Source organism: Pseudonaja textilis, chromosome 2 (assembly GCF_049901715.1).
Source record: "Pseudonaja textilis isolate UNSWEBS1 chromosome 2, rPseTex1.2, whole genome shotgun sequence".
Taxonomy (NCBI): Eukaryota; Metazoa; Chordata; class Lepidosauria; order Squamata; family Elapidae; genus Pseudonaja; species Pseudonaja textilis.
Window position 1 is genome coordinate 192763389 of NC_141991.1, and position 25508 is coordinate 192788896.

At 37.9% G+C, this 25508-nt stretch overlaps 1 protein-coding gene and 1 long non-coding RNA gene across 4 annotated transcripts; one reads left to right on the forward strand and one right to left on the reverse strand.

Annotated features, from left to right (window-relative positions):
* Positions 1–3055: 3055 nt before the first annotated feature.
* ZFAND5 (zinc finger AN1-type containing 5) lies at positions 3056–13963 on the reverse strand. 3 transcript variants are annotated; one of them, XM_087926730.1, is made up of 6 exons: positions 13769–13963; positions 9852–10008; positions 9520–9631; positions 9071–9171; positions 4859–4984; positions 3056–4676 (listed from the first exon to the last, which is right to left on the reverse strand). In XM_087926730.1, the coding sequence occupies exons 2-6, from the start codon at positions 10000–10002 to the stop codon at positions 4528–4530; spliced, it is 639 nt and encodes a 212-aa protein (XP_087782856.1). In that variant the 5' UTR covers positions 10003–10008; positions 13769–13963; the 3' UTR covers positions 3056–4527. The 3 variants fall into 3 exon arrangements, with proteins under 3 accessions (XP_087782856.1, XP_026559587.1, XP_026559588.1); XM_026703802.2 differs by lacking the exon at positions 13769–13963 and adding an exon at positions 13421–13587; XM_026703803.2 differs by lacking the exon at positions 13769–13963 and adding an exon at positions 13389–13587.
* A 343-nt stretch (positions 13964–14306) lies between these two features.
* LOC148127296 (uncharacterized) lies at positions 14307–17870 on the forward strand. Its single transcript, XR_015742182.1, has 2 exons — positions 14307–14440; positions 14867–17870. It is a non-coding gene; the product is annotated as an uncharacterized LOC148127296 (long non-coding RNA).
* Positions 17871–25508: the final 7638 nt, after the last annotated feature.

The following is a 25508-nucleotide window of genomic DNA, read 5'->3' on the forward strand; positions in this document are numbered from 1 at the left end:
CCATCCCTGCTGAGGTATTTAACTGGTATAATTTTTAGATATGCAAAAAATCGAACAAAATGCTAATTTTAGCAGTAAGAAAGCTACTAAAAGTTCAGCACTAATTACAGAAATGTGATCTTTAAAATTAGTAAGTACAAGTAGACATGTGATTTTGATTTCTAAAACTTACTGGATTTTCTCCTAAATGTAAAAGCATGCTATAGCAAGGTGGTTGCATCCTGCCATTGCTAAAAGATGCAATATAACTAGAAAAATTAACAAATGGAATCGGGAGAGATTTTAGATACCCATTTCTATGATGCAAGGAACTGCTAAATGCAGTCCATACAAATAGTCAAAATTAAAATTATGTGATTTTCAAAATCATATGAATCAATTTATGTTGCTAAAAGATGCTGAAATGAAAGTTAAAAAGGAATTCCATGTCAGATTAAATATGAAAATATACAATCTTAAGATATTCAAGTTGACAATTATGAATCTTTTTCAATAGGATCAAAGAATTGGTTTTCTTTCTTTCTCTCTGGAAGGATTCCCTAAACTATTTCAAGCAGTTCATTATGTCCTACTTTATACAAAGTACACGTTGTAATTTAGTATGCATTATCTGCTTTACATACATTTGAATTTTTAAAAATTAAGAATATACAGTATTTAAAATACATGTCAATTTTTTTATAGAGGTTGGCTGGGTGGGATGCATTTTTGCAAACAATTCTGCACTCTCTTTAGCTTTTGTGTGTACTGTTCTAATACACATTCTCTGCTTTATATTGGAACATTGCAAAATTCAAAGAACTAGTTTTTGAAGGAAATAGTTTAGCTTGTACTTTGGTTTGAAAGTGCAGTTAGGTAATTTATCAGAGAAGAAAATACTCTTGTCTTTCACTTCTTGGTAACTAGAGAAGTTCTGTTTTCATTTTGAGAAATATATCCTTAGTGTTCCAGCGTTGAAAAAACAAGAATGTACCTTGTATTTGAATCCACTGAAATAAAAGATGTGCTCCACCAATCAGTTATTGTCACTTTTTTCCATTGTAGAAATTAAAATCCAAATAATACAGGTAGTCCTTGATATGACCACAATTAGGCCCAAGATTTATGTTGCTAAGTTTTGGCTCATTTTTATGACCTTTCTTGCCACAGTTGATGAGTGAATCATTGCAGTTATCAAATTAGTAACATGGTTGACTTTGCTTGTCAGGTCAAAAAAATTATCACCTGACCCCGGGACACTGCAACCATAAATATGAATCAATTGCCAAGCACCTGAATTTTAATTACATGTCCACAGGGACGTTGCAATGGTCGTAAGTGTGAAAAATGGTCATGCTACCTTTTTCAGCGTCATTGTAACTTTGAACAGTCACTAAATGAAGTCAAGGATTACTTGTAATTTTAAGGGATAATTAGCTTTTAAAGTTCAACTCCTTATATTTCTCTATTTCACAAATCAGCCTTTTACATCAAAAGATACTAAAACCCCAAGTATTTCTGTTTTTCTACATACATTAGTCTACTTCATCAGATATACTAAGTTACAATTATCTCTCTGGAAATAAGTGAAATAGTAAAGCAGAATAATCAACTGGAAATTCATGAAACTTTTGCACTCCAACAGTACATTTTATCTTTAAGGGGTAGCATTTCCAAAATATTGGTACCAGTTATAAAAGCTTTTCTTGGGTAACTTTTATCGTTTGCAAATTTTGTATAGGTTTGGGCTAGAAACTAGAAGCCCTAGTCAGGTCTTGGGAACAAAGCCAGCTTGGCGACTTTGGGCTGATCATGTTCTCAGCCTAGGAAGCAAGCAATGGCAAACCACTTCTGAAAAAAAAAAATGCCAAAGAAAACTGCAGGGACTTGTCCAGGCAATCTCCAAGAATCGGATATGATTGAATGAAATAATAATAAACAGATATTGCACATCTTATGAGCCAATAGTAGTTAAAGTTCAGCACTGGTAAAATGCTTATCCCAGGAAGCTCTGCTTACACATCATTTCTGAAGCATGCACTGACTGCCCTTTCTTTTTCTCAGAACACTGAAAACTCAAATGCTAAGGTTATTTTCTTAGATTTGATACTCAAAAGTTCCTTCAAAGATTTTCTGAAGTCAGAAAAGAAAAAGCATGATGTTATATAATGCTTTCACCAATATAAACTCTCTGCAGCAATCTTTCAATACTAGAGGGCTAATAGGCTCATCATAAATTGCCCAGTGACTTCATTATTCCAAACAGAAGTCTATATTTGTATACTACTAAAGACACTTTCCCCCCCTTTCTTTGACAAAGCCACAATAAAATTAGAAGGATTCAGTCTTTTTACAAGTTTCCATCACTTTTTAACACCCAACATTAATTGCCGTTTATATCAAATACCCTCCAAGTCAAAATGTATTTCATCAGTATAGTAAATCTTCATTTCCAGAAGGAATTTTGACTCATGGGATTACTAAATGGAGCCTGTGATTTGTGTAAAACTGGAACAGAAAAAAGATCTTTTCTTTGCAATTTGAACTTAAAATAAATCTAATTTATATAAATGCAAAACAATAGTGTGCATAGTAGGCAATATATTTTTAAAAATATATTAACATTACATACGGTATAAATTGCCTTTCCATTTCTTTGTTCAAATCATCAGGAATTAACCAAGCTACAAAATAGTTACGTCCATAGTTAGTGAATCATCAAGGGCTGCAATTATGGCTACAGAATTGCTGCCAAAATGTCAACTAGAAAAATGCCAACTGGATTAATAGGTAGAAAGTAAGACATTTCCCCTTTCAGTCATACTGATACAGCTGTTTTTGAATTTCTATCAGGTATCTATATATTCCTGCTTATAGGCTGACTAGATCATCTTTGAAAGTGGAAACAATAATTTAAAAATTCAGCAAGGAGAGAAACATATATACTATTATAGTTAAATCCCCAAATTAGAAACCAATAAAGCTTGAATAAATTGCAACCACCTCTTCCCCACCAGCAGAGCATTCGTTATTCAATTAGTTTCCATGCCAATGAACCATCACAAAAGGAACTATATCCCTCTGTACATGATTTTATTATTTACATAATACAATATAGCATAGATGCTGGGTAGCATGATTATGTGCAATACATAAATATGAACTATCTGTACACATTTGTTTATCTAATAACTCAACTGAGGACAAAATTTAAAGCAAAGACCTGATGCTTTTAATGAAGAAAACTAAGACTGAACACTGCAATAGAAATCAGAAGTAGTGCCCTATGTATACACAACTATTTACAAATGAGAACAGGCATTACCACTATACTACTCTAAACTGTACTTGTTTATATAAAAAACACAAGTTTCATACATCACAAAAAACCCTTCCATTATAACACAGAAGTGATATTACCAGACAAGCATCAGTGAAGTATACTGCCTTTTCTAGAGTTGTTATTGTACAATGCTGTAGATAATGCAGCCCATGCAATACACCCAAGAACACTACAGTCCTACACCCAAATACTATTAAAATGATAAAAGCAGCCCCTCAGAGTGGTTCCAGGTACCACTTAAGTGTACAGCAGCCATATTGGGTATGATTTCTCCATGCAAAAGGGTGCAATCTCACTACATTTGGAAACTATAGAAAATTAAAAGGCTAACCTTCTTTTCAAACCAGAACACATTCAACTTAAGATGCATATGAAAAACTTAAAAGGCTTGAATACATTTGCAAACTAGGTTCATCAGATGCAGGTGCTTATTTGAAAGAGCTGCTGTGGATAACTTTTATCAAAAATGTAGTCTATTTTGTAAACTGGAATCAATTCTTGTTGCATTGTGCTACACAATGTATTTAGCTACTTAAGAGTAAGAAGCAGACAAGTCTTTTGTTGTAGGCTAGTTCATAAAATTCTGAAGTTTCCTTCAGGAACTAGTTTTTAACAGTTGAACAACTTTTATCACTTCCAAAGATTACATCCTCTAGGAGGTAATCTTAAACTGCAGTTTATGGCACCTGAACACCCATTTCCATTTAGAAACTGGCTCCTCTGCAGTTCAGCCTTAAAACAATGAAGTGTGGAAATTAAAGATGATTACGGTTAACTATGGTAAAAGTAGACTCATTTTTCTTGGTGTATCATTTAATCAAACAGGCACATTAGCACTATCCAAAGATGATATACCTCTATCAACAATCCCAAAAGGCAAATCTGCTGCAAACATGCAGATTTTATGCATCTGTTTGGCACATGTGAACTAGACAACTCTGTCCTTTGCGCATGTCTGTTTTCCAATGCAGGTCTTACTCTTTCATTCATTTGGGGGAGAGCATGTATACATTTTAAAGGGCTGTATCTATCCAATTCTGCCTGTAACACCCACAATATTCTAAAATATCAATCAATAAGACAAACTAAAGTAAAACTCTGGAGAACATCAAAGGAAAATGGCCATGCATCTGCTCTTTAACATTTTCCTAGGATATTTTAAAATAAAAACAAGGGAAGTCAGTCTTTGCACCAAGTAGGTTAGTTTATATTCTCTGGATTTTTTCAGCCACAACAACTGGATTCTCTTTCCTGATTTTTGCTGCAGCTTCTGCTTTGTAATCATATGGGCAGTTGTGCTTGTCAGAATAACGGTGAAGTCCACAAAACAGATTTCCACATCGGCAGTCAAATCCTGAAACAAAGAAATAGTACCTTTAAGTAAATTATGGTGAAATCTTATAACTATGGCATTATCTTTCTAAGCAGTACATCTAACCTCTAAGAATGTTTGTTTTGTTTGAAAGACTTTTAAATGTTTCCCAAGTACATTATTTTAAAGCAAGGAGCTGGACAAGACAAACTTCAGTATCTTACCTGTAAGTCCAACCTTCTTTCTGCACATAAAACATCTGTTCTTCTTTGGTTTGGGCATTTCAGGTGTTTTCTCTTCATTCTGAGATGTATTAGGTTGAGTAACTGAAGGACTTGGTTGGGTAACCACTAAAAGAACAACAGAAGTTGGTTAAATATACATTTCTGCTTTATTCTGAACTTTCATCTCCATCATCTTCATTTCACATGCTCCATTGTTAAATAGGATATAAAAAACATCCCTATTTGTTTGATTGAACTTGAAATGAAAGTTTCCAGCATTTCAATGTGAAACGAAAGACCAGTGTCCCAGAACTTTGAGACCGAAACAAAAATGTTCTGAATTTGTTGCCCCCTAAGCAAAACTTGGCTATTAAAATAATGTGTTTTGAGTGCTAAAACTTTAGTTTCTATTATTTTAGCAAAATATGTATTACCAAGTACTGTAGCAGGACCAGTTTCATCCATGCTATCAGATGCGTGATGCAGGAATGAAAGGAAAAAGTGATTACCTAAACATAGGATGAAACTGCTATTATTGAGCACTAATTACTTGTTTAGGTCAGACAGGGTGCTGTCTCTATATTCAGAATAAGTTAACTGTTTTGCAGTTGCTTGTGCAACTATTATCAGTGCAAAAAGGTGCACATGCATTGAATGTATTATGCAACTATTATCTATGTAGTTGAATTTTCCTGCCTGTTGATGCAAGAGTGGTGCTTTATTGTTGTGGTTTTAATGCAATTACTATTAAACTGCAAAATAGAGGATTAAAAATCCACAATTAAACTGCGAAGATTTGGGAATTGTTTTTCAATCTGGATTATGCTTAGAACACCATAAACTGCTTCCCACTCAAATAATTAACTTGTAGAAAATAGCCAGACCATCCATGGAATAGTCAGATCAACATGATCCAGGGGAAAAAACAGAATGCTTCCGAGTTCCTTGAACTCAGATATTAAGAACCACCCTCTCCTCTTTACCATTTGTTTTTATTTGGGCAATAGCAAGATAGCACCCTGAAACCAATACCCCATCTATCTTTGTCATATCAAGAAACAATTGATTTGAAGCAGTGGAACATTTGCTGTAGTTGTTTCATGGACAATGTTAATATTGAAACAATTAATTCAATAAAAATTATTTGGTGAAAAACATTCTTGAACATATTGGGTGTACAACCAGTCTTGTTGTTTTTCTCCTCTTTCCCATTTCTTTTTTAAAACTATCTTGAGGAATATTTATATGAGTTGTTTTAATACTTTGAACAATTTGAAACAATTTTGTAATAAATACGTACAACTACTTTGGAAATAGAAGAACTTTTTCCAACACTGAGCTTTATCAAAGGCACTAAGATTCAGAACCATGACATTTGCTGGCAATGACTTAACCAGTGGATTCAGAATTCTGCAGTCTAGCAATACATGCTGGGGGATGAGGAAACAGGTGTGGAGAATCCTTCAAATATTATTTAACTCCAACTTCTATCAACCCCAATCAAGACATCCAATAATGGAGGGACTCTTATGATCTGTTATTTGGAAAGCTAACATTTTTCTAGTTCTCAGACATACAATAATGTTTATTAGTTATTACAGCATTTTAATTTCTACTTATGCCACCTTTTTAGAAAAATATTTTTTACTGAAAATGCTTTGAAGTAGCTTTTTCCTCCATCACTGTTTCACATAGCAGTTGCAATTGCTTACACTCGTTCAGAATAAACAGAAAGGCACCTCAAAATGTGTATGTATGTTATAGAGATGTTGCTATCGTTTCAATATAAAGCTAGGATGAGTGCAGGCCTATAATCAATTGTACGGATAAACTAGAGACTCCTCTGCCACTTTCCAGACAGAGATCAATTATCTCCTTCACTTATGGTATTGCCTACATAACAGAAAGTTCATTTTATTAAGCTAACTGAAATATGCATTAAACGTCCACAGGGTGACATATACCGATATAATTTAAATGTTGAATTAAAATAGCCACTGTGCTGTCATTGTAATAGCTTTTAATGATGTAGAAATGTTTCACACATAATTATATAAAGTTATATCAAATCATTCTAAAATTTTGAGTTAAGACAGGATTGGGTATTAAAAAATTTATTTCCTTTTAAAGAAAGGCCGCAAGAATGAATAACATTGTCAATATGTATGCATGTGAGCTGCTTTTTACCTCAAAGTTACTTTGTCTCATATCCAACTCTAATTCACCTTATGATAAAGTGCACCAAGGATGACACTATTGGGAAAACTCTTTAGATGTTTCAATTATTAAATATGTAAGAACAAAATATTGCAGAAAAATGTGACTCAACTAGCAAAAATAGTGCTAAGAAATTGTGAGAATTATAATTCAAAGTACTGGGAGAGTATAAAGTTCAAATGAATAAAATAAGTACGTCCACATTAACCATCCATTTAATATTAACGAATATAAACAAGGTGGTAAGTTATATCAATACGTAATTCATGCAAAATATCTAATGCATAATCAATTCCAGTTGGTGTGTAAGTTATAATCTATGGAGGAAAAATTTGAACATGGGGTGTGTGCAAATTTTAATTAACCTTTATTTATAGATATAAAGTGAGTTAATTAAATTTATATCTAACTTGTTTGCTCATAAAACTGTTTTATATCTAAAATAGATTGCATAGGCCATAATTATGAATGCATTGATTATCTTAAAATATTGTTATAAACAAGCTGCTATTATCGAAGGATTTCTTTATTTTTAAGAAAATATTGGTATTAATGTTCAAGTAAAAAGCCTAAATGTATTTCTCACTTTATCTTCCACTTATGCCAAGTAACCATATAAAGTGCTAATTTTCAGAACTTGAGAAAAGGAAAACGCTCAGAATATACTTTTTGTGGACTTTTGAATACAGGTCCTCAACTTCCAACCACAATCAAGCCCCAAATTTCTGTTGTTAAGTGAGACAGTTGCGAATTTTGCCCTATGGTAAGACCTTTCTTGCCATAGTTAAGTGAATCACTGCAGCTGTTATGTTAGTAAAACTGTTAAGTGAATCTGGCTTCCCCATTGACTTTCCTTATAAGAAAGCTGCAAAGCCCAGGAAATTGCAACTGTCATAAACACGAGTCAGTTGCCAGGCAGCTGAATTTTGATTATAGGTTCACGGGAATGCCGCAATACTCACGTAAAAAAATGGACATAAGTAACTTTTCAAGGACTACCTGTATAGATTTTGCCTATACTGAAATATATCTTTATTTTTATGTAGATGTTTCCCCTTCTACCATATCTAATGTTATATGAAACGTTCCCATATTATAAGATTCCTTCAAAACATTATTTAAGCAGTCAAGAAATTTCTTCCCATTATTGAATTTCTAGCTAAAGTTTCTGCATCAAGTTATTCCAATACTTTCCCTTTAAGCTATATTCAATTTAATGCATTTAAAAAGGTTTTTTTTACACCATACATTAAATATTTGTTGCAGAAAGTTTACTTTAAAAATACTATTTACCATGATGATGATAAAGCTTTGATAAAAACATTTGATGACCCACTTAAAAAACTGATTAAAGAGCAGAGTGTGGATATGAAAATGAATACATATGTATGATTGAATATAAGTTTGCTGATATTACAAATGAACTTTTAAAACTTGTCAAAATTTGTAATGTAACTATAGTAGTAGATGTACTCAGTTCTAACACACAGTAAGCATTTTGCATGGGGTTCTTGGTGTATTTCGACTACTGAATTTATTAGCAAACTTAGGCATTTTTATAGGAAGAAAATTCAATGATTTAAGAATAACATTGTGGTAGTTTCATGCATGCTTTTTTCCTTAAATATGTAAGGTAAAAATAAAGTTTCCTTTGAACTGAACGTGACCCTGTGACAATATATTCTTCTTGGTAACTATTTGCAAGTGGTTTACCCCTTTCTTCTTCCAATAACCCCTCCCCCCCCATACCCATACCCACCCCTTTGGACTTGGTACACAACCCTGGGATTTCCTGGTGCCTCTCATCCAAGTCCTGCTTTACTTAGCTTTATGAAATCCACCACAATTGGCTAGATTGCTGCCTCATAGCTGGGCTAACTGTGTAAGAAGTGTTCAAATATCAAATATTATAGTTTTCTTCCTTGATTACAGATGTTTAAACGTGCCAGGTCCCACTGTACTAACTGCACTGAAGTCACTTTCAAAGAGGCATACCTGGCTCTGTTGTCTCTGTTTTCGGAATTATTTTCTCCTCTCTTGAAATGCTCATTTCTGTCATTTGCTGTGTTACAGGCAAGGCGGCAGCAGGCACATTTCTGCTTGCATTCAGTAAAATGAAAGCAATTTGTTAGTGCTATTACGAAGACTGGAATTTTTATAAAGCTAAGATTTTTAACAACTTCAGCTCTTTTTGGTAACTGAATTACTGAACCCACTGATAATAAATTCCGATAACAAATTATTAACAAATGACCTTAAAATCTATTCTTATAGTCATCCAAGATATTATTATAAACGTTTCATCATTATAATTCTCAGATTAACTGCAAAAATAGACTAAGTATTACCTCTATTAATTAAGTATAGCAGAATCTAATACAATTATAGAACAAAAACATTTTAAGTAATTTCAAGCTCAATTTTATTTAACAGCTTTGTTTTACCTTGATTTCTCTGATGTGCTGCCAGCAGCACCTTCACAGTTGTTTAAACTAGTATCTGCTCTCTGTACAGATGCAGAATCTGAGGTAGGGTTATTGGAACCACCTGATGTTCCTGAGTAGTAAAAAAAGGAATACAACAAAATACATTAGAATGTTTAAGCAAATAAAATGGTTGTTATTAAATGCTTCCAGGTCTTTCTACAATAGGGAATGAATCCAGATTTAACAATATTTCAAAGTTTGGAAAGGCATGGTGTAATATTCATTCCAGCCATTTCTGAAATGTACTGTGTTGACATCTAGTATTTCATTTTTGTTGCTCCAAAACATACCCATTGGACTGATTCGGCCACTATTTTGCTGTCTCTGAAGATGTTCTTTATAGCATACGGAACACATTCCATTAGTTCTAGGATTCCCATAAAATCCACATCCTGTGCTACACAGCATGGGTCCTGGGGTCTGGTTGGTTTCCTGAGCCATCTTGTGCTGTAAACAGAGCAAAAGGATATCTAATTAGGAGATGCTCTACATTCATAATTCACATACAACTGCTATTACAGATGCCAGCATGGCACAATTAGCCTTCTGCATAAATGTAGAATGGATATCATCTTGAAATGGCAGATCATCATAAACAGGGATGAGACAGGACTGGTGAAAATGTATACATTTGAAAACTATAAGTTGTGAAGAATAAACAATCTTCCATCTTTTCTGTCCAAAGGCAGGATGGAGAAATTACTAGGTACTCTCAATTGTTAAAGCTGTGAGTTAAGCTAAAAGAAAATAATCTGCTTGTCATTGATTCTTTCAGCCTAAAGTCATTCCCAGTTCAGCCCTCACCCAAGAAATTCTTTTTCTATAAATGGGAATTCTGCTTGCATCCTAAAAAAACAAAAATAAGTGGAATGTGCAGGTGCATATGGCTTACCCATATGGCATATTCACCTAGATCTGCCTCTATTGCATATTCAACTGACAGTTATGTTGTTTACTGAAGTCCAAAGTTCCTGAGCTACTAAATGAACTTCAGATTGCTTTTATATAAGTTTATACTGAATTGGGAAGGAAGAGTGGAGTATATGCAAATAATACTATGATGCACAGTCCTGCTTTTAGCTTCAGCACTGCATTAACAAAAACACTGCCACAATCCTATAAACAAAATGAAATGTTTTGCAAGACTAATATTTTTTATTAACATTTCTGTACCATTTATGAATAGGGAATGTGAGATATGATATTATAAAATCTGGAAGATAAGGCTATTATGTGTATATATAGGTATGAAGTTTGCTTTCTTATAGCTATTTTCACTCTTATTAGAAGTCCAAAACAAAACTTGACAAGTTATATTTATCCTTGCCCCAAGTAACTAAAAAAAAGGCAAAGACACTCAGTATATCAAAATACACATATTTTAAAATACATGTTTGAAAAAAGTGGAAGAAAATATCTATTAGCCTTCCAAAGAAGATTTCCTTCTTTACAAATAGATTTCCAACCACTGTTAAAACATTCAGGCTGTAGTTTTAAACAATGGATGAAACTGTCTACTTACAAAATGTAATCTGCTTTGTAAATCAGATCTAAAACTGACACAATTTAAATTAAGCACAATAGATACCAAGTAACTTAATACTAGCCTACTCAATCCAATATATTTATACTGCATCTTTGTAAAAACATAGCCTCCTTCCATATGATGCCATTTCAGTTCAAATTATAAAAACAAAAGGACAAATATTCAAAAAATGGGGAATGGGCAATGAAATAAAAGTTAAAACCTGATGCTTAATGAAATAGAGGTTTGATTTTCAGATAGCTTCCAAGTAGCACTAGGCTTGGAATTTATAATCTCATGTTATTGAATATGCTTTGTACCTTTAGTCTAACTAGAATGCTGGTTTCTAATACCACCTCATGTGTGTCCTCTAGCTTTAGTTTTTCCCCAGAAGCTAAGGTCACATGGGGGAACGCATTAGCTTCCGCTTGTCACAAGGCTGCAATGTGACAAGCTGAGCTAGAAGCTCAGATAAAACCCTGTCAACAGGGGCCTCTGAAATCAGCTTCTATTTTTATCTCAAAAGCTGCCTAGTTCCAGTACAGCTCACAAAATTAAAACAGTAAAATAGTTAAAAGGAAAAAAATGGGTAAGGCCAATAATTAGAGAATTTGTCAAACTAATTTAGTTACAGTGGTATAAGCAATTGCTCTGCCCTCCCTACATACATGGGCTACAAAAATCAGATGGTTGCTTTATTTTATTTTTTCTAAGTTTGGTTCCTGCTGTCGAACTAAAGGTGACACATTGTAAAACAAGCATGCTCTTTGTTCAACCTAACTTTCAATTGTCTACAGGAACTCCCATCAATACTTGTTCTAAAACTCCACTGGACAGAATGGGATAGCAGTAGTATGAAAGGAAGAGTTGCATATCCCGTGTTTAAAAATTCAGTACAACAAAAAGTGGTTTAAAAAGTTACTCTTATCACAAGGAAGTGATGGAGTGAACTCACTCAACAGCCCTCGATGGATTGCTTAACATCGGAAAAACATGGAACTTCTTAGGTAAAGAGAGGAAAACCCGTGATTACTAATGCAGTATTACACCCACAGAAATTGCATCACTTATGGAACACAACTGCCCAGCTCGTCGGCACGCATTTAACTTTGCAAAGCAACAAGGCGCTTTGGGGGTTCAAACTCGGGAGGCCCCGGAAAGAAGAAGGGCGCCTCCAGGCAAACCCTGAAGAGGACCAGAAAACAAGGAGCCAGGTTTTTTTTTTTCTTTAGTGGCACAATGGATACTGGCCAAATCGGATGAAACAAAGGAGAAGCGGCTGCCAGTAATTTAGCGCTTCGAGGGGCGGCGGGGAAGGGGGGGGGAGAAGATAAAAGAAAAGCGGAGCCGCTCTCGGGCGCCAAGGACTCCGAGACGCCAAACGCGCCGACCCCCGCAAAAAAAAAGGAAGGGGAAAAAAAAAAGACGGGAGAAAATGGCAGGCGACGATGACGGTCTGGGAGGACTCTCCTGATTGAGCTACCGGGAGGGGATGGGCAAAGCAGCTGGGAAGAGGCAGGGGCTTCGCTCTGGCCCGCCGTTTCCCCCACCTCCCTCCCTCCTCAAGCCACATCCACCCAGCTGACAAACACACACCGAGGCCTGAGGGGCCTTGTGAAAGAAAACTACTGAGTCATGGCAAGGCCGAGCCAGCTCGGGGGAAAAACCAAGCGGTCGTCCCCACCGCGCTCTAGGGCGACGCGCACCAACCATCTCCCCGGCCCACGGCTCCCAAAGGCCGTTTCGGCCCGGAGGAGAAAGAGACCCGGGGAGCGTGAGGGGCGGGTGTGGGAGAAGAAAGGCGGGAAGGGCAGAAGAGGAAGGCTTTCGCTCCCTCCCCGCGCCGCCGGCAATCCCCCATTGTCTCCCTTCCAGTTTCTTTTGTTTCCCTTTTCCGCCGCTTTTTCTTCTTCTTCTCCCTTTTCAGCGACTTTGCTCTCCCGCCTCCTCGCCAGCCGACACCGAGCGACGGGCAGAGGGAGAAAGAAAGAGCAACCATATTTTTCTCAGTTTCTCTCGCCATCCTCCCTCCGCCCCCCTCCCGCCCCGAAGCCACGCAAACAAGCGGCCCTTTTGTCCTCCTCCCCTGCCCCGCCGTCCTCCTTTGGCCAAACAAAGCGAAAAGGCTTTCGCCCCCCCATCCTCAGTTTTCGCGGCTCGCAACACAGAAGGCGAGACCCCCCTCTTTGTAATCCAAGCGCCCCCCCGCGCCTCTTCCCGCTCCTCTGTGGAGGCGAGACGGAGAACGACGCCCCCTTCTCATCTCCCACCATCCACCCCCGCCCCTCCGTCCGCTCCGCACCTGGAACGGAAGGCTTTTGCTCCGCCACTCACCCTCGTTCGGCGTCCCAGATACTTCGACTTGCAAGAGAAGAGCCGAAAGAAAGACGGGGAGACGCCGCCGCTGTTTGGGGCTTTAGCGGGAAGAGGGTCCCCCGGAGCTGCAGCAGCAGCAACCGCCGCCGCCGCTGCTGCCGCCGCTTCTTTCCTTTGTTCCAAGAGGAGGAGGAGGAGGAGGCGGAGGAGGAGTTGCTGGTGCCGCTGCGCGGAGCTAGACACGGCGAGGAAGGGAGGGAGGGGGAAGGCCGAAGATGGTTCCTCGTCGTCGCGCGCTGGTGATAATGGCGGCGGTAAAGCCGCCGTTGCCGCGAGCCTCCGGGCCTTTGATGAAAACGTACCCACCTCCCGAACGCACAAACCGTCCCTCGAGCGTGGAGGAAGAGCGCGCGCGGACGGGCGGGCGGGCGGGCAGCCCCAGTCGCTCCGGGTGAAGAAAAAGTAGGCGGCCGCCGGGCTCTTAATGCGCTGACGGGCGCGGGCGCGCTGGCTGTGCCCTGATGGGAGTCGCTCAGGATGGGCGAAGGGGAGGAGCAGAAAGGAGGAAGGGCGGCCTGATACGTCACCATTCCAAGCCCTCCCTCGCTCTTCCCCTCCCCCCTCGCCTTCCCCTCCCCTCCCCTCCCACCCGCGCACATTGGGGCGGGGGGGAAAAAAAAGCGGTTAGCCAAAGCGGGGCTGGAGACGTGTACACGAGCGACGGCGCAAGCGCCTCCTCATAGTTCACAGTCAGTGTCAACGTCACCGTCATTCTCCTTTCCACGCCCCCCTCGCTCGCTGAAGCGCGGCCAAGCGAGAGGAGGCGGAGGGGTTGGGGAAGGAAGGAAGGAGGGGAGGGGACGCCGGTTGGGCTCGGATCTGGAAAAAAAAAGAAACACGCCGAGAGGGGAAGGATTAAAAGCTGATCCTTCAAGGAGGCGAGGTGTTGCTCGCTTTTAACCTGGGGTTACCGACGTTAGCGGGCCATTTCTTCGCGTTTCGAATGCGCTCTGAAATCAAAAGACAAAAGGTTGGCTTGTGCGTATCAAAGCCGGACATGTTGCATGTTCCCCTTGCGATTATTGGGAAATAGAACCACAAAGGAAAATGAGGAAAGCCTTCAAATCCGGCCTGATTTTTAGATCTTCTTCGTCCCCTCTTTTAAGTGATTTCTGGCCTGGTGAAGAAGTCTGAGTTGCTCAAAACCCTGCACATTTTTAATCTCACTTTTTTTTAAAAAAAGTGGTCCTAATAAAAGATGGCTAAGCCACAGATTTGGGGTGGGTGGGGTTGTTTTGTTTTTCAGTACCCAACGTAGTTATGGTCATTTTTATTGATCTAATAGCTTATGAACTATCCTATTGATCAACAATTAGTTAAACTGTATTTTAAATTAATGTATTTAAATCTTGTCAAGTGCTTATAGAGTTCTGTTAACACAACATTGTTCTCTCATGTTTACAGGTTAAGAAGAAAGGAATAACCAGGAAGCTCAACCCTTAGTTTATAATTAAGAGAGCCAGTTTGGTGTCAGAATTAAGATACCGTATTAGAAATCAGGTGGTTGAATTCTAATCCCTCTTTAGGCATGAAAGCTGGATGAGTGACTTTGAAGAATTTCAAATTTTGTAGCATCTAAATCCTTTGTGTGCTCCCTTCCCTTCATGGAGGTTTGGCTATATCCACAGGACTGTTACTATGAAATAATCTAGGAATGATGCTTGTGCAACACCACTGCTTAGCATGGTGGTTTCTGATCAGGTGGAGTGAATGCCTTTTTCCTCCTAAACATAGATGGAGAAAGAGAGCATTCTAGTAAATGGATGAATTCTTAACTCATCTTGGTTCTTTCTGTTCTGTGTTACTTTATAGTAATGTATGGATAAATGAGAATTATTAGATATTACTAAAAACATTTCCATTTTGCAATTTTTTTATGTGTGAGGTGCTAGTACCGTATTTGTGAAAAATATTTTGTGATGTAGTGAAATGGTTTATCATGAATATGTAGTACATGACAATGAAAAGGATTATCTGACTTTACCCCAAAGGAAGCCTCATGGGTCTTATTAAATCATTTGGTTTCTGGCTTTTATGATTGGCTAGAAGCTATGACTTTTATCCTACTTGGCTTGAAAGTAGTGGTCATTATCGCATGATACAGCTCCTTTTTAAAGCAAGACCTTTTTCTCAAATGGGGCAAGTTGAAAGTAGTGCCAAGGTTATTTTGCAGAGTCTCAAAATAATACCAACCTTTTCAGTGTGTTGGCCTCCCCAGTGTTGCAAGGAATGACAAATCCCACACTCCTTAACTTAAGTAAGCTCATACTATTAAGATATATACATGGCTCTTTCGCTCACTCATTTGGCATTTTTACAGAATGGGGCACCCTTCATTAAATTATGATAAGAAAATCATTTCCAGAGGTTAGGCCGGCTGAAGTCACTACAAATGAGAACTGTTCTGTAGTGTCCATGTTCAGATTGAATAATTGGTAAAATCTAGAAACCTAAAGATTTGGGATTCAAAAATATCACCAAATGACTAAAAGGTGCTATTATATAGTTATGATTGCTGTCCTCCCCCTGAGTTTGTGCTCCACTCATTTTCTCCTGAAAACATATTCAGACTTGAAATTTGTAAAGTCAGTAGTCTGTTATATGTTTACACAAAGATTGCATTTAGCTAAGTATTATTTCTCAGTAAATAGACAATCTATGGTGGTATTTGCCTTTCATTATTATTCATCTTTACATAATAATTCTCTATGGTTTCTTTAACATTCTATATAGCAGAATCAGTACTATCAAAAATTTATATCTTATAATTTTAGCTTTTTATGTTACAGTACTCTAGTAAAGACAAGGAATGCTGGGAATGGCTGCAGTTGATGCAAATAAATGTTCCCAGGCCATTGTGTTTTCATTCATTCAGAATTCAAAGAGCACAAAATGTGTTTTACCGCCATCAGTGAGAATGACATAAGCAACAAAACAAATACTACAAATCAGTTATGCAGCACAATCTATTTCCTTTATCTTAAACAGCTGTCTAGATTACAGCTTTATTTCTTCCTAGAAGCTCATCAATAGGATTATAGTTAGATAAACCATTTGCTTTTCACGTTGGCTAGAAGTTACAAAGTAATGTCAAAGACAATTCCTCAAGCTGTCGATTTATCTTTTGTTTCTTGCTTGTTTCATTCATTGCAATGATTTCTGCTGTCAAAAAGAAGTGTTGCCTTGGTGTTTAAAAATAACTTGGAATTGGTGAAGCTATAACTTAAAAAAAAATTTTTTTTGTAAGTCAGGTTTTTTCATAGGCTTATTTTTTTCTCTTTGGGCTTCAACCATAAGGCAAAGATTGATCTACCGTAGTTATTCTAACAGTTAAGATCAAAATGTACGTTGTTGGAGTGTATGTTGTAACCACTACTGTAGTTATGAGTTCTGCTCATGAGCTCAAAAAGACATGTTTCTAAGGCTGAACTTTCTAAAATTATTCCTAGAACTTTGGAAAATATCTTGCATTTATTAATTAACTACATATGGTCCTTGACTTACAACCACAATTGAACCCTAAATTCTGTTGCCAAGCAAGGCAGTTGTTAAGTGGCCTTTGCATCATTTTATTTTATTTATTCTTGCCACATTTATTTGGTGAATCATTACAGTTATGTTAGTAACCCAGTTGTGAGGTGAATCTGGCTTCTCCACTGACTGTGCTTATCGAAAGTTCACAGAAGATGATCACATGACCCTGGGACTCTGCAACCCTTATGAGCCAGTTGGTTGGTTGCCAAGTATCCAAATTTTGATCATGTAACCATGGGGGTGCTTATTTTTCATAAGTATGAAAAATGATCACAAGTCACATTTTTCAGTGCCGTTGTTACTTCGAATGGTCACTAAATAAATTATTGTAAGTTGAGGACTACCTGTTTTGCTATTCAAATTTTATAGGAAGCAGCTTACTTTATGAACCTATATGCAACTGCTTATTGCTCAATATAACATGATAAATTCAAGTTACCTAATCACCCTTCATACTCTATAAGGGTGTAGCAGGTAGAGAGATTTTACTTAAGCTCTCCCTTGATTAATGGCTCTTATTGAGATTTCTTTGCTAGTCTCTGTCTTGAAAGCTTCATTATATAATTTTATTACTTCTGTATCATTTTGAACTTTATCCTTCCTGTACTAGAAAAAAGCAGCTTGAATAAGAGACTTTGTTAACATGGAATACTATACTAAAAGAACATTTGTTTCAGATGCTGTTGTTAGACGCTTCAGTTTACAGAGCTGGAGGATCTAATTTTAAAATTAATTTTAAGCTGAAGATCTCTGCTCAGAATTGTAATTTTAAATTTATCTAAGGGGCTTATAGGTTGCTTCAATTAACTGACTCTTGAGAGGCGCATAACTCCCCAAATCTGTAATTAGTGGTAAAATAAATACATAAAGATTATAGAGTTCATTGTATTTATTTATATTCCTTTACAAAGAGGGGAAAGGAGGTTTACAATTGATTTTAGCAGACTAAGGATGGGAAGTACTTCATTCACCTGGGTTCTCCTTGAGCTCTTTGTGGCCTTTGATACTATCAATCATGATATTCTTCTGGTCTGCTTAAAGAATTCAGAGTGGGAAGCACCACGTTAATATTGCTCCTTTCGTTGGGGGTAGCTTTGTTGGTGGTGGGAAAAGCGGTACCCACACTCCCTGCTTTATGGAGTGCTTCAAGACTCTTTTGCCCATCCTGTTTAATATCTTATGGAGTCCCTGGCTGAGATCAGGGGGTTTGCCAAGGTCTTTTCCTTTACTACAGCTTTTGGAAACTGCACGTGGTCCAACGCTGTATTGTGAGCTGCCCTCCATTCTAATAGTTTTCTAGGTGTGATTCAAGAATGCTGCTTTTTACTTATAAATCCTATATACCTTAGAGCCAATGTGGGCACTTTATGCCCCCCAGGCCACACCTGGCCCTTTGCCTGTCCCTGTCTAAACACATAGATTTCTTTTGAAGGTGACCACTTTTTTTTCCAATTTACAAATGTTCATGAGTGTCTGCCTATGTACCCTCACAGCCCTATTCGTTTGACCTTCCACAATACTGCCGGTTTTTCAGAAAATTAATTGTCCATCCTCGGCTTAGAAGTAGGCTACTTTTCTAGCCTGTGCTAGGTAATATATTCAATCTATTGTTTCTGTTTGGCCTACCAAATCTACAACAGCAGGCATTCCGTAAGCTCCCTCCATCAAACACTGTCAATATTTTTTTTAACTTGAGAATTGCACCTTCTCTATGGCAATGCCTTCCTATGGAACATTTCCCATCCCCCAAATCTGGGTGGTCCTAATCTTGTTAGCCTTTTGTTTCCACAGATGTTTGGTCAGGAGTGTGATGACCCGGGGCTTGCACAGTCAGATAAATCAGTAGGAGTCCCTTTCTTGGCTCCAACTTTGCCCCCACTGTCGTGGTTACCTTCTGGCTCTCCCAGGAACAGCCTTTGGCTGCAGAGAATCAAGTCCAAAACATGGTCAACAAAAACTGTAACTAAAGCCAATCAAGGCAAATTAGGTAAGGGCAGGAGTAAGAATTCCAGATGTGAAGGCACGGCAATGACTTTGACACGGTTGAGAAGACGCCAGGAACACACATAACTAAAGTCAACACAAGATTTTGCTCCACTCAGCATGCAGCTCTTTTAAACTCTCTTCCCAACTGTGGCTAATGAAGGGAATCAGGGCCTTTTCCTCCCCTGTAAGCCACGTAACCCATGTTGCTCTCTTCTCCATTCTTCCCTGTGTGCCCTAGGATGAAGAGGGGGTGGGCCTGGATCTTCCTCTGAACTTGCCCTTCCCCAGTTTCCTCCACAGCCAACAGCTACACCTACTCCCTGTCAGCTGTTTGTCTTCCTCCTCCTTGGATTCAGACTCCAATGGGCATGACGAGGTTAAGAGAGATCCATTGTAGATGTGATTTTTACCGATTGAAACCTCTTGTTTACCTTGGGCATCATGAGTGGTGGTTTGTAGTCATTTTTAAAATATTTTTCACCAAAGGTCCCTAACTCTGGGCTGCAGCCCAGTGCTGGACTGCAGCCTGTTGGGAACCGACTGTTGAAATGGCTGGTGAGCACGGCACTCACACACAGAATCATATTTGCAGAAGTGGTGGGTAAGTGTGTGCACACGCAAAGCTGTGTTTGTGCAAGCAGGTGAGTGTGCACTTATGCTGGAAACCATCCTCTCTCCTCCCCTGCTGCCACTGGTGGCGCCACCAGGCTGCAGAGCCGGAAAGGTTGGAGACTGCTGTTTTATACCACTCAGAGCCATTGTTTTGAGATGGGCAACCATATACATTAAATAAAATTAATACCCAATCTAATTTGGATGATTACTCATCTATTTTTCTTTTTGTATCTCCATATAGCTCCTATTCCATCATCTCGGCTGAAAACATACTTTCAGGGTTGCCCAACTTGACCCAGAAAGCAAGATTAGGCTGCTAAAGAATATTGATTTGACAGAAAGAATTCAATTTACAATCTCAGGAGGAAAAATGGAATAAATAGTGATTCTTTTTAATTGCTGGGAGGGAGGAAGAGGGCAGAGGCAGAACTGCCTTTCAGCCAATTTTGATACACATCTTTAACCAAGCGAGGCTATTCTTTGATTTCTTACAGTAGCATCTTCTTTGACCAATTTCAGTCCTCATGGTCTTGAGCATTTTGGAGGAAAGGTTTCTCCACAGGGCGCCTCCGTAGATTTTCTACATTTTGTACAATTTACGATAATCAGAGACAGTTCACCCTCAGCACTTTTATATGGGAAATTCAGTGAAGTCCCTGTAGCATGCCAATCCTATCTCTGCACCTTTGGCATAGCTGAATTCATCCTTCACATGTTGCTACATTGTTCCTTTTATAATGAGAGCCAAAGAAGGCTCTGTTCTTTGTGTGACCCAGGTCAAACAGAAATTTTATGTTAACCTATTTTTTTTATCACACAAGGACACTCTTGTTATGAGTAGTGTTGCAGAGTTGAGCACAGCTGCTGTCAGTATCAACAAATGAATGACCTTAGACTGCATTGAGTAATACGTTCATATGTGTTCTTTTGGCAGATCTTATATGGTTAGTATTTGCACGTTATTTTACTTTGGGAAGGGGGGTGTTTGTGATCTTTGATCAAAATAACTTGAATGTATTGATTGAGAGTACCTTTTGCGTGGCCTGATGTCCTCCAGATGTCTTGCACTGTTTCTTTTTCTAGCAAAGAAAGTCACTGAACATTAATACCAGTTTAGAGAGCAGCTGCATCAGCCAGGAATGACACAGGTGCTGTAATGATTCAAGGACTAGCGCTTCACACACTCCCCTATATTACAAAGCACCCCTTTCAAAGATTTGAGTAACTCCAATCTTTAGTGAGAATAAATTCACCCTTTGTTTTTGTGGTTGATGGGCCAAATTAGTTTCACAGGTGCAGATTACTTGATCCAAATTCCAAAGATGTGTAAGCTAACTGGTGCAGTGGCCATAGTTTAAGCTTGTATGTCTTTGGAACTTGGAGAAAGTTTTCAGGGTTTGCAATTTTATTCAATCTAAAAAATGAAACACACCAAAACATTCTAAACAGATGTGTTCTTTGTGCATGTAATACATTGGTTTTCTTGAGTGAGAGATCCAATGTACAAGTTTGCCTTTCATAATACGCTTTTGAATGAAGTTATTACTCATCTGACATCTAATGGTTCCACTGGGTAAGTTAACTGCTGTATAATCCAAGGTAGAAAGTTAGTATATCTCTGAAAGTCCATACTGTGTTTACTGCTAAAAATGCACTAAACATGCCCAGTTTTTCTATTCTAGGCTAGTCTTGTAAATAAACAGTGAAGAAAAGGTGTTAGGTGGTAATTTATTTATTTGTTCAATTTCTATGCCTGCCCATCTCAATGATTTGGGGCAGCTTACCATTCAGAAAATACATTACAATTTTGTTAATTATTAAAAATGTTGGCTGGGGAATTCTGGGAGTTGAACTTTTATTTCTTAGAGTTGCCAAGGTTGAGAAACACTGATCTCAATGATGACCTTGACAGGCTGCCAATCACCCAGTAAATGGGGTTTATTTCCATTCCTCTTTCCAGGAGAACTAAAGCCTTAGGCAAGACGGAGCAGCTGGGAAATTCCAGAACTTCTGGGAAAATTCTGCTTTTTCCTTTTTCTAGATTACATTGAAGGAAACTGAAAGAGTGAGAAGAAATGGAATTGATCTAGGTTTTGGGTCTGGCTAATATATATATAAAAAGAAGAATTAGGGGTACAGTTTTCCAGTATTTGAGGGGTTGCCACAAAGAAGAGGGGATCAGATTATTCTCCAAAGCACCTGAGGGGCAGGACAAGAAACAATGTTTGGAAACTAATCAAAGAGAGAAGCAATCTGGAATTAAGCAGAAACTTCCCAACAGTGAGGACAATTAGCAGTGGAACAGCTTCCCTTCCCAAATGGTGGGCGCTGCATCACTGGAGGTTTTTAAGAAGAGTCTAGACAGTCACTTGTCTGAGATGGTATAGGCTCTCTTGCTTGAGCAGAGGGCTGGACTAGAAGACCTCCAAGGTCCCTTCCAGATTCTATTGCCTTTCCCTATTCTATTACCTTCCTATATCCAGGAACAAAATAATAGTTAGAATGCAACAGTGAGCAACAATACAAATCCCGTATACATTCTGGTTTCTTTCTTAACATGCAATGTAATGTTTTAATTCCTGTCATTCCTTCCAAATTAAATATCAATATTTTGGCTGAAGTGACCATTGAATAGTGACTACTTCCATCAAACCCTTGCAACTACCACCATCCAATGATTCCTTAAATAGACTTAGCAATGGGACAGGTGGATGGTTGGAAGATTGTTCACCTCAGCTGAGAGATCAACCAGTTCCTCTTCTTGAATTTTTTTTTTTTTGCTGGTCATGATAAGAATTACTATTTGTCTTTAATTGGTGCCAGAATATGCCTTTGTCTTTTTCTCTCTCTTCCTCCTTTAGGGTCTTGGATCAAATATGAAATAGGTTCATATAACCATATTCCTGAGGCTTTTGAATAGTCATAAATCCTCTGGTAGCGTGAAAGTACCAATAAATAGGTAATAGCAGCTGCTCAAAATTAAAGGTGATTAGTGTAAGGTATCCTATGAATGTTCCCGCAGGATTCTTTTGAAAGTGACAGGGATGTAGATGTGAAATTACAGCTTTCAGGCTGTGATAACATAATTAAAGGGAATTTTATATGATAGGCTTGACAATCTATTTGTAATTGAACTGATAAAATAAGGTTGACACGATTGTGCAACCTAATGTGGATGCTATAACTTTCATAGGATAGTTTCTATGGAATTCTGTTCAATCTGTTGAGAAGAAAATTAACTTCCTTTATCAGGGAAAAAAATACTTATAATGCTGGCTACCAGCCAAGTGTTTTGCCTTTGCCTATGAGTGTACAGTATCTTAAAATAGCATATATATCATAGATCTTAATAAATAAAAAAATAGTGAAATTTGAACACCCACTGACTGAAAAGAGAAAATAGTGATTTTAATGTACAGATAATCCTTGACTTCATTTAGGTGACTGTTCAGAGTAAGATGGCACCCAAAAAGTGACTTATGACTGGTTTTCACACTTAATAATTGCAGCATCCCCATGATCACACGATCAAAATTCAGACACTTGGCAACTGGCATGTATTTATGACAGCTGCACTGTCCTGTGGGATCATCCAATCATCATTTGTAATCTTCCCAGTCAGCTTCCAACAAGCAAAGTCAATGGGGAAAGCCAGATTTGCTTAATGACCAAATGATTCACTTAACAACTACAGTGATTCACTTAACTGAAGCAAGAATGGTTGTAAAATGGTGCAAAATTCACTTAATTGTCTTGCTTAACAATGACAATTTTGGGCCCAGTTGTGGTTGTCTGTCAAGGACTATCTGTATACGAATGTCAGTTTGAAATGAACATTTTCATTCACAAGGTATAATATTTTAATGCCAAAGCTTAAATTACCAGAGGTAAGAGCGATATGCTACTTTTTATTAGCTCTTGCTTTCTACCCTTCTGTAAATCTGTTGAAAGATAGAAGTATTCTGAGTTGACAACAGTCTGGCAATACCTGTAATCTGTGTTTTTTTTAATATCAGAGTGTGGATTCTATCTTGTATCCTGAATAAAAATATAAATGAGGAGATGAGAAAAGAGACCAATTTAATTCCTTGTACCTGCTCAATCTCCTTGTTTTTCTCTTGAACTTTCAGCCTATGCAGTTTCTTTTCTTAATTATAATTAAGTATTTTGCTACGGCTGTGCTTTCTCACTGAATATGACTCAGATTCATTCAAGAATCAGGTAGTAGAAAGCAAAGAATTTAATCTTAGCTGGGATTCCCTAGACCAGGGGTGTCCAACCTTGGCAACTTTAAGACTTGTGGACTTCAACTCCCAGAATTCCTCAGCCAGCTTTGCTGGCTGAGGAATTCTGGGAGTTGAAGTCCACAAGTCTTAAAGTTGCCAAGGTTGGACACCCCTGGTCTAGACCATTAATTTAAAAGCTGCTGACAGCACAAGAATCCAGCCATTCCTACAGCACGGTACAGGCAGTTCTTGACTTAAAATGGTGGTTTATTTAGCGACCACTCAAAGTTACAACAGCACTAAAAAAATATGACTTACAACCATTTTTCACAGTTAAAACCTTTATAGCTACTCTATGATCACATGATCAGAATTCAGACGCTTGGCAACCGGTTCATACTTACGACTGTTGCTATGTCCCAAGATCATGTGATCAACTTTTGCGACTTTTCTGACAAGCAAACAACTGTGTTACTAAGTTAACAATTGCAATGATTCACTTAACCACTGTGGCGAGACAAGTCGTAAAATGGAGCAAAATTCACTTAACAAATGTCTCACACTTAACCACAGAAATTTTGGGTTCAATCATGATTGTAAGTTGAGGACTACCTGTAGATTCAGTATCTTTAAGCATGTTTGTTGCAGAGTACCAGTCTGCTGTGTTTGGGCTTTTCAAGGTAGACTAAAATGTAGAAGACTGCAGTGTCACAACACATGCTTTTTATAAAGGAATAATGAACCTACAATCCTGCAGGTGTTGCTGAGGTGTTGCTGAGCTACAACTTCCAGCATCCCTCACTGTGGGCCATATCAAAAGACCTTGTTCCTTATCTATATTTTATGCTGTAAATTAAATTGTTATTGCAGAAAAGATAACCCAGACTTGGAGGAGTGAAGGAACTGCATCTGTGGATAAATCCAATATTGTAGGGGAGATTCTCTGCTTCTTATATTTAATTTACAGAATAATTAGCAACGTACTTTGTATGGATTTGACTATACACTAAAATACATTGGGCATAACTGAATGATAGTAAATATGATGCTCTGACATAGAACTAAAATAGTGCATGCCAAATTCTGCAGCAATTAACTGCAGCAATTAACTGAACATCACAGAACAGTATCCGAAACTAAATTTCTTGGCACCTGAGATATGAATGAACAGATTGTATTGTTAAAGAGATATTGCTAAAAGGTCCTATTTCCAGTGATGTTAGAGGAGAAATTTGGCAAATTTGGCAGATTAGTTAACTGACCACCTAAATTTCTTTTGTTTGTGATAGTTGCACAGTCCAATCAATATTTTGTTTCATCTACCAAATAGACTGGCTTGTGAATGTTATGATAGCTTAGCAATATGTGCTTTTATGAAGTTAAAATTTGAAATGTTGGCTTTATCTTTTCACAGCTAAATTAAAATGGATATGTTTAAACATTTGTTCTAAACAGTTGCACTTCAGAATGCATCTATCATAATTTTTCATTAACTTGCTGATGAAGTAACTTATGAAAGTCATGTGGGTTTGGGCATGGTTTTACATATTAATGATTTGTTATATTTTCTTTTGAATAGTGATGTGGATTTATACTAAGACACAAGTTTTGCTGCTATGATATCACCCCTTCATTAAAGTGGACATATCCAATTCATGCAACCAAGCTGACAAAGGAACTGTCAG

Excerpts from the sequence above, each read along its gene's own strand:
- ZFAND5 (XM_087926730.1), bottom strand. The coding sequence starts at position 10,002 with ATGGCTCAGGAAACCAACCAGACCCCAGGACCCATGCTGTGTAGCACA. Across the intron at positions 9,172-9,519 it reads AGCACATCAGAGAAATCAAG|AAATGTGCCTGCTGCCGCCT; the intron begins GTAAAACAAAGC and ends GAATGCAAGCAG. Across the intron at positions 4,677-4,858 it reads AAAGAAGGTTGGACTTACAG|GATTTGACTGCCGATGTGGA; the intron begins GTAAGATACTGA and ends TCTTTGTTTCAG.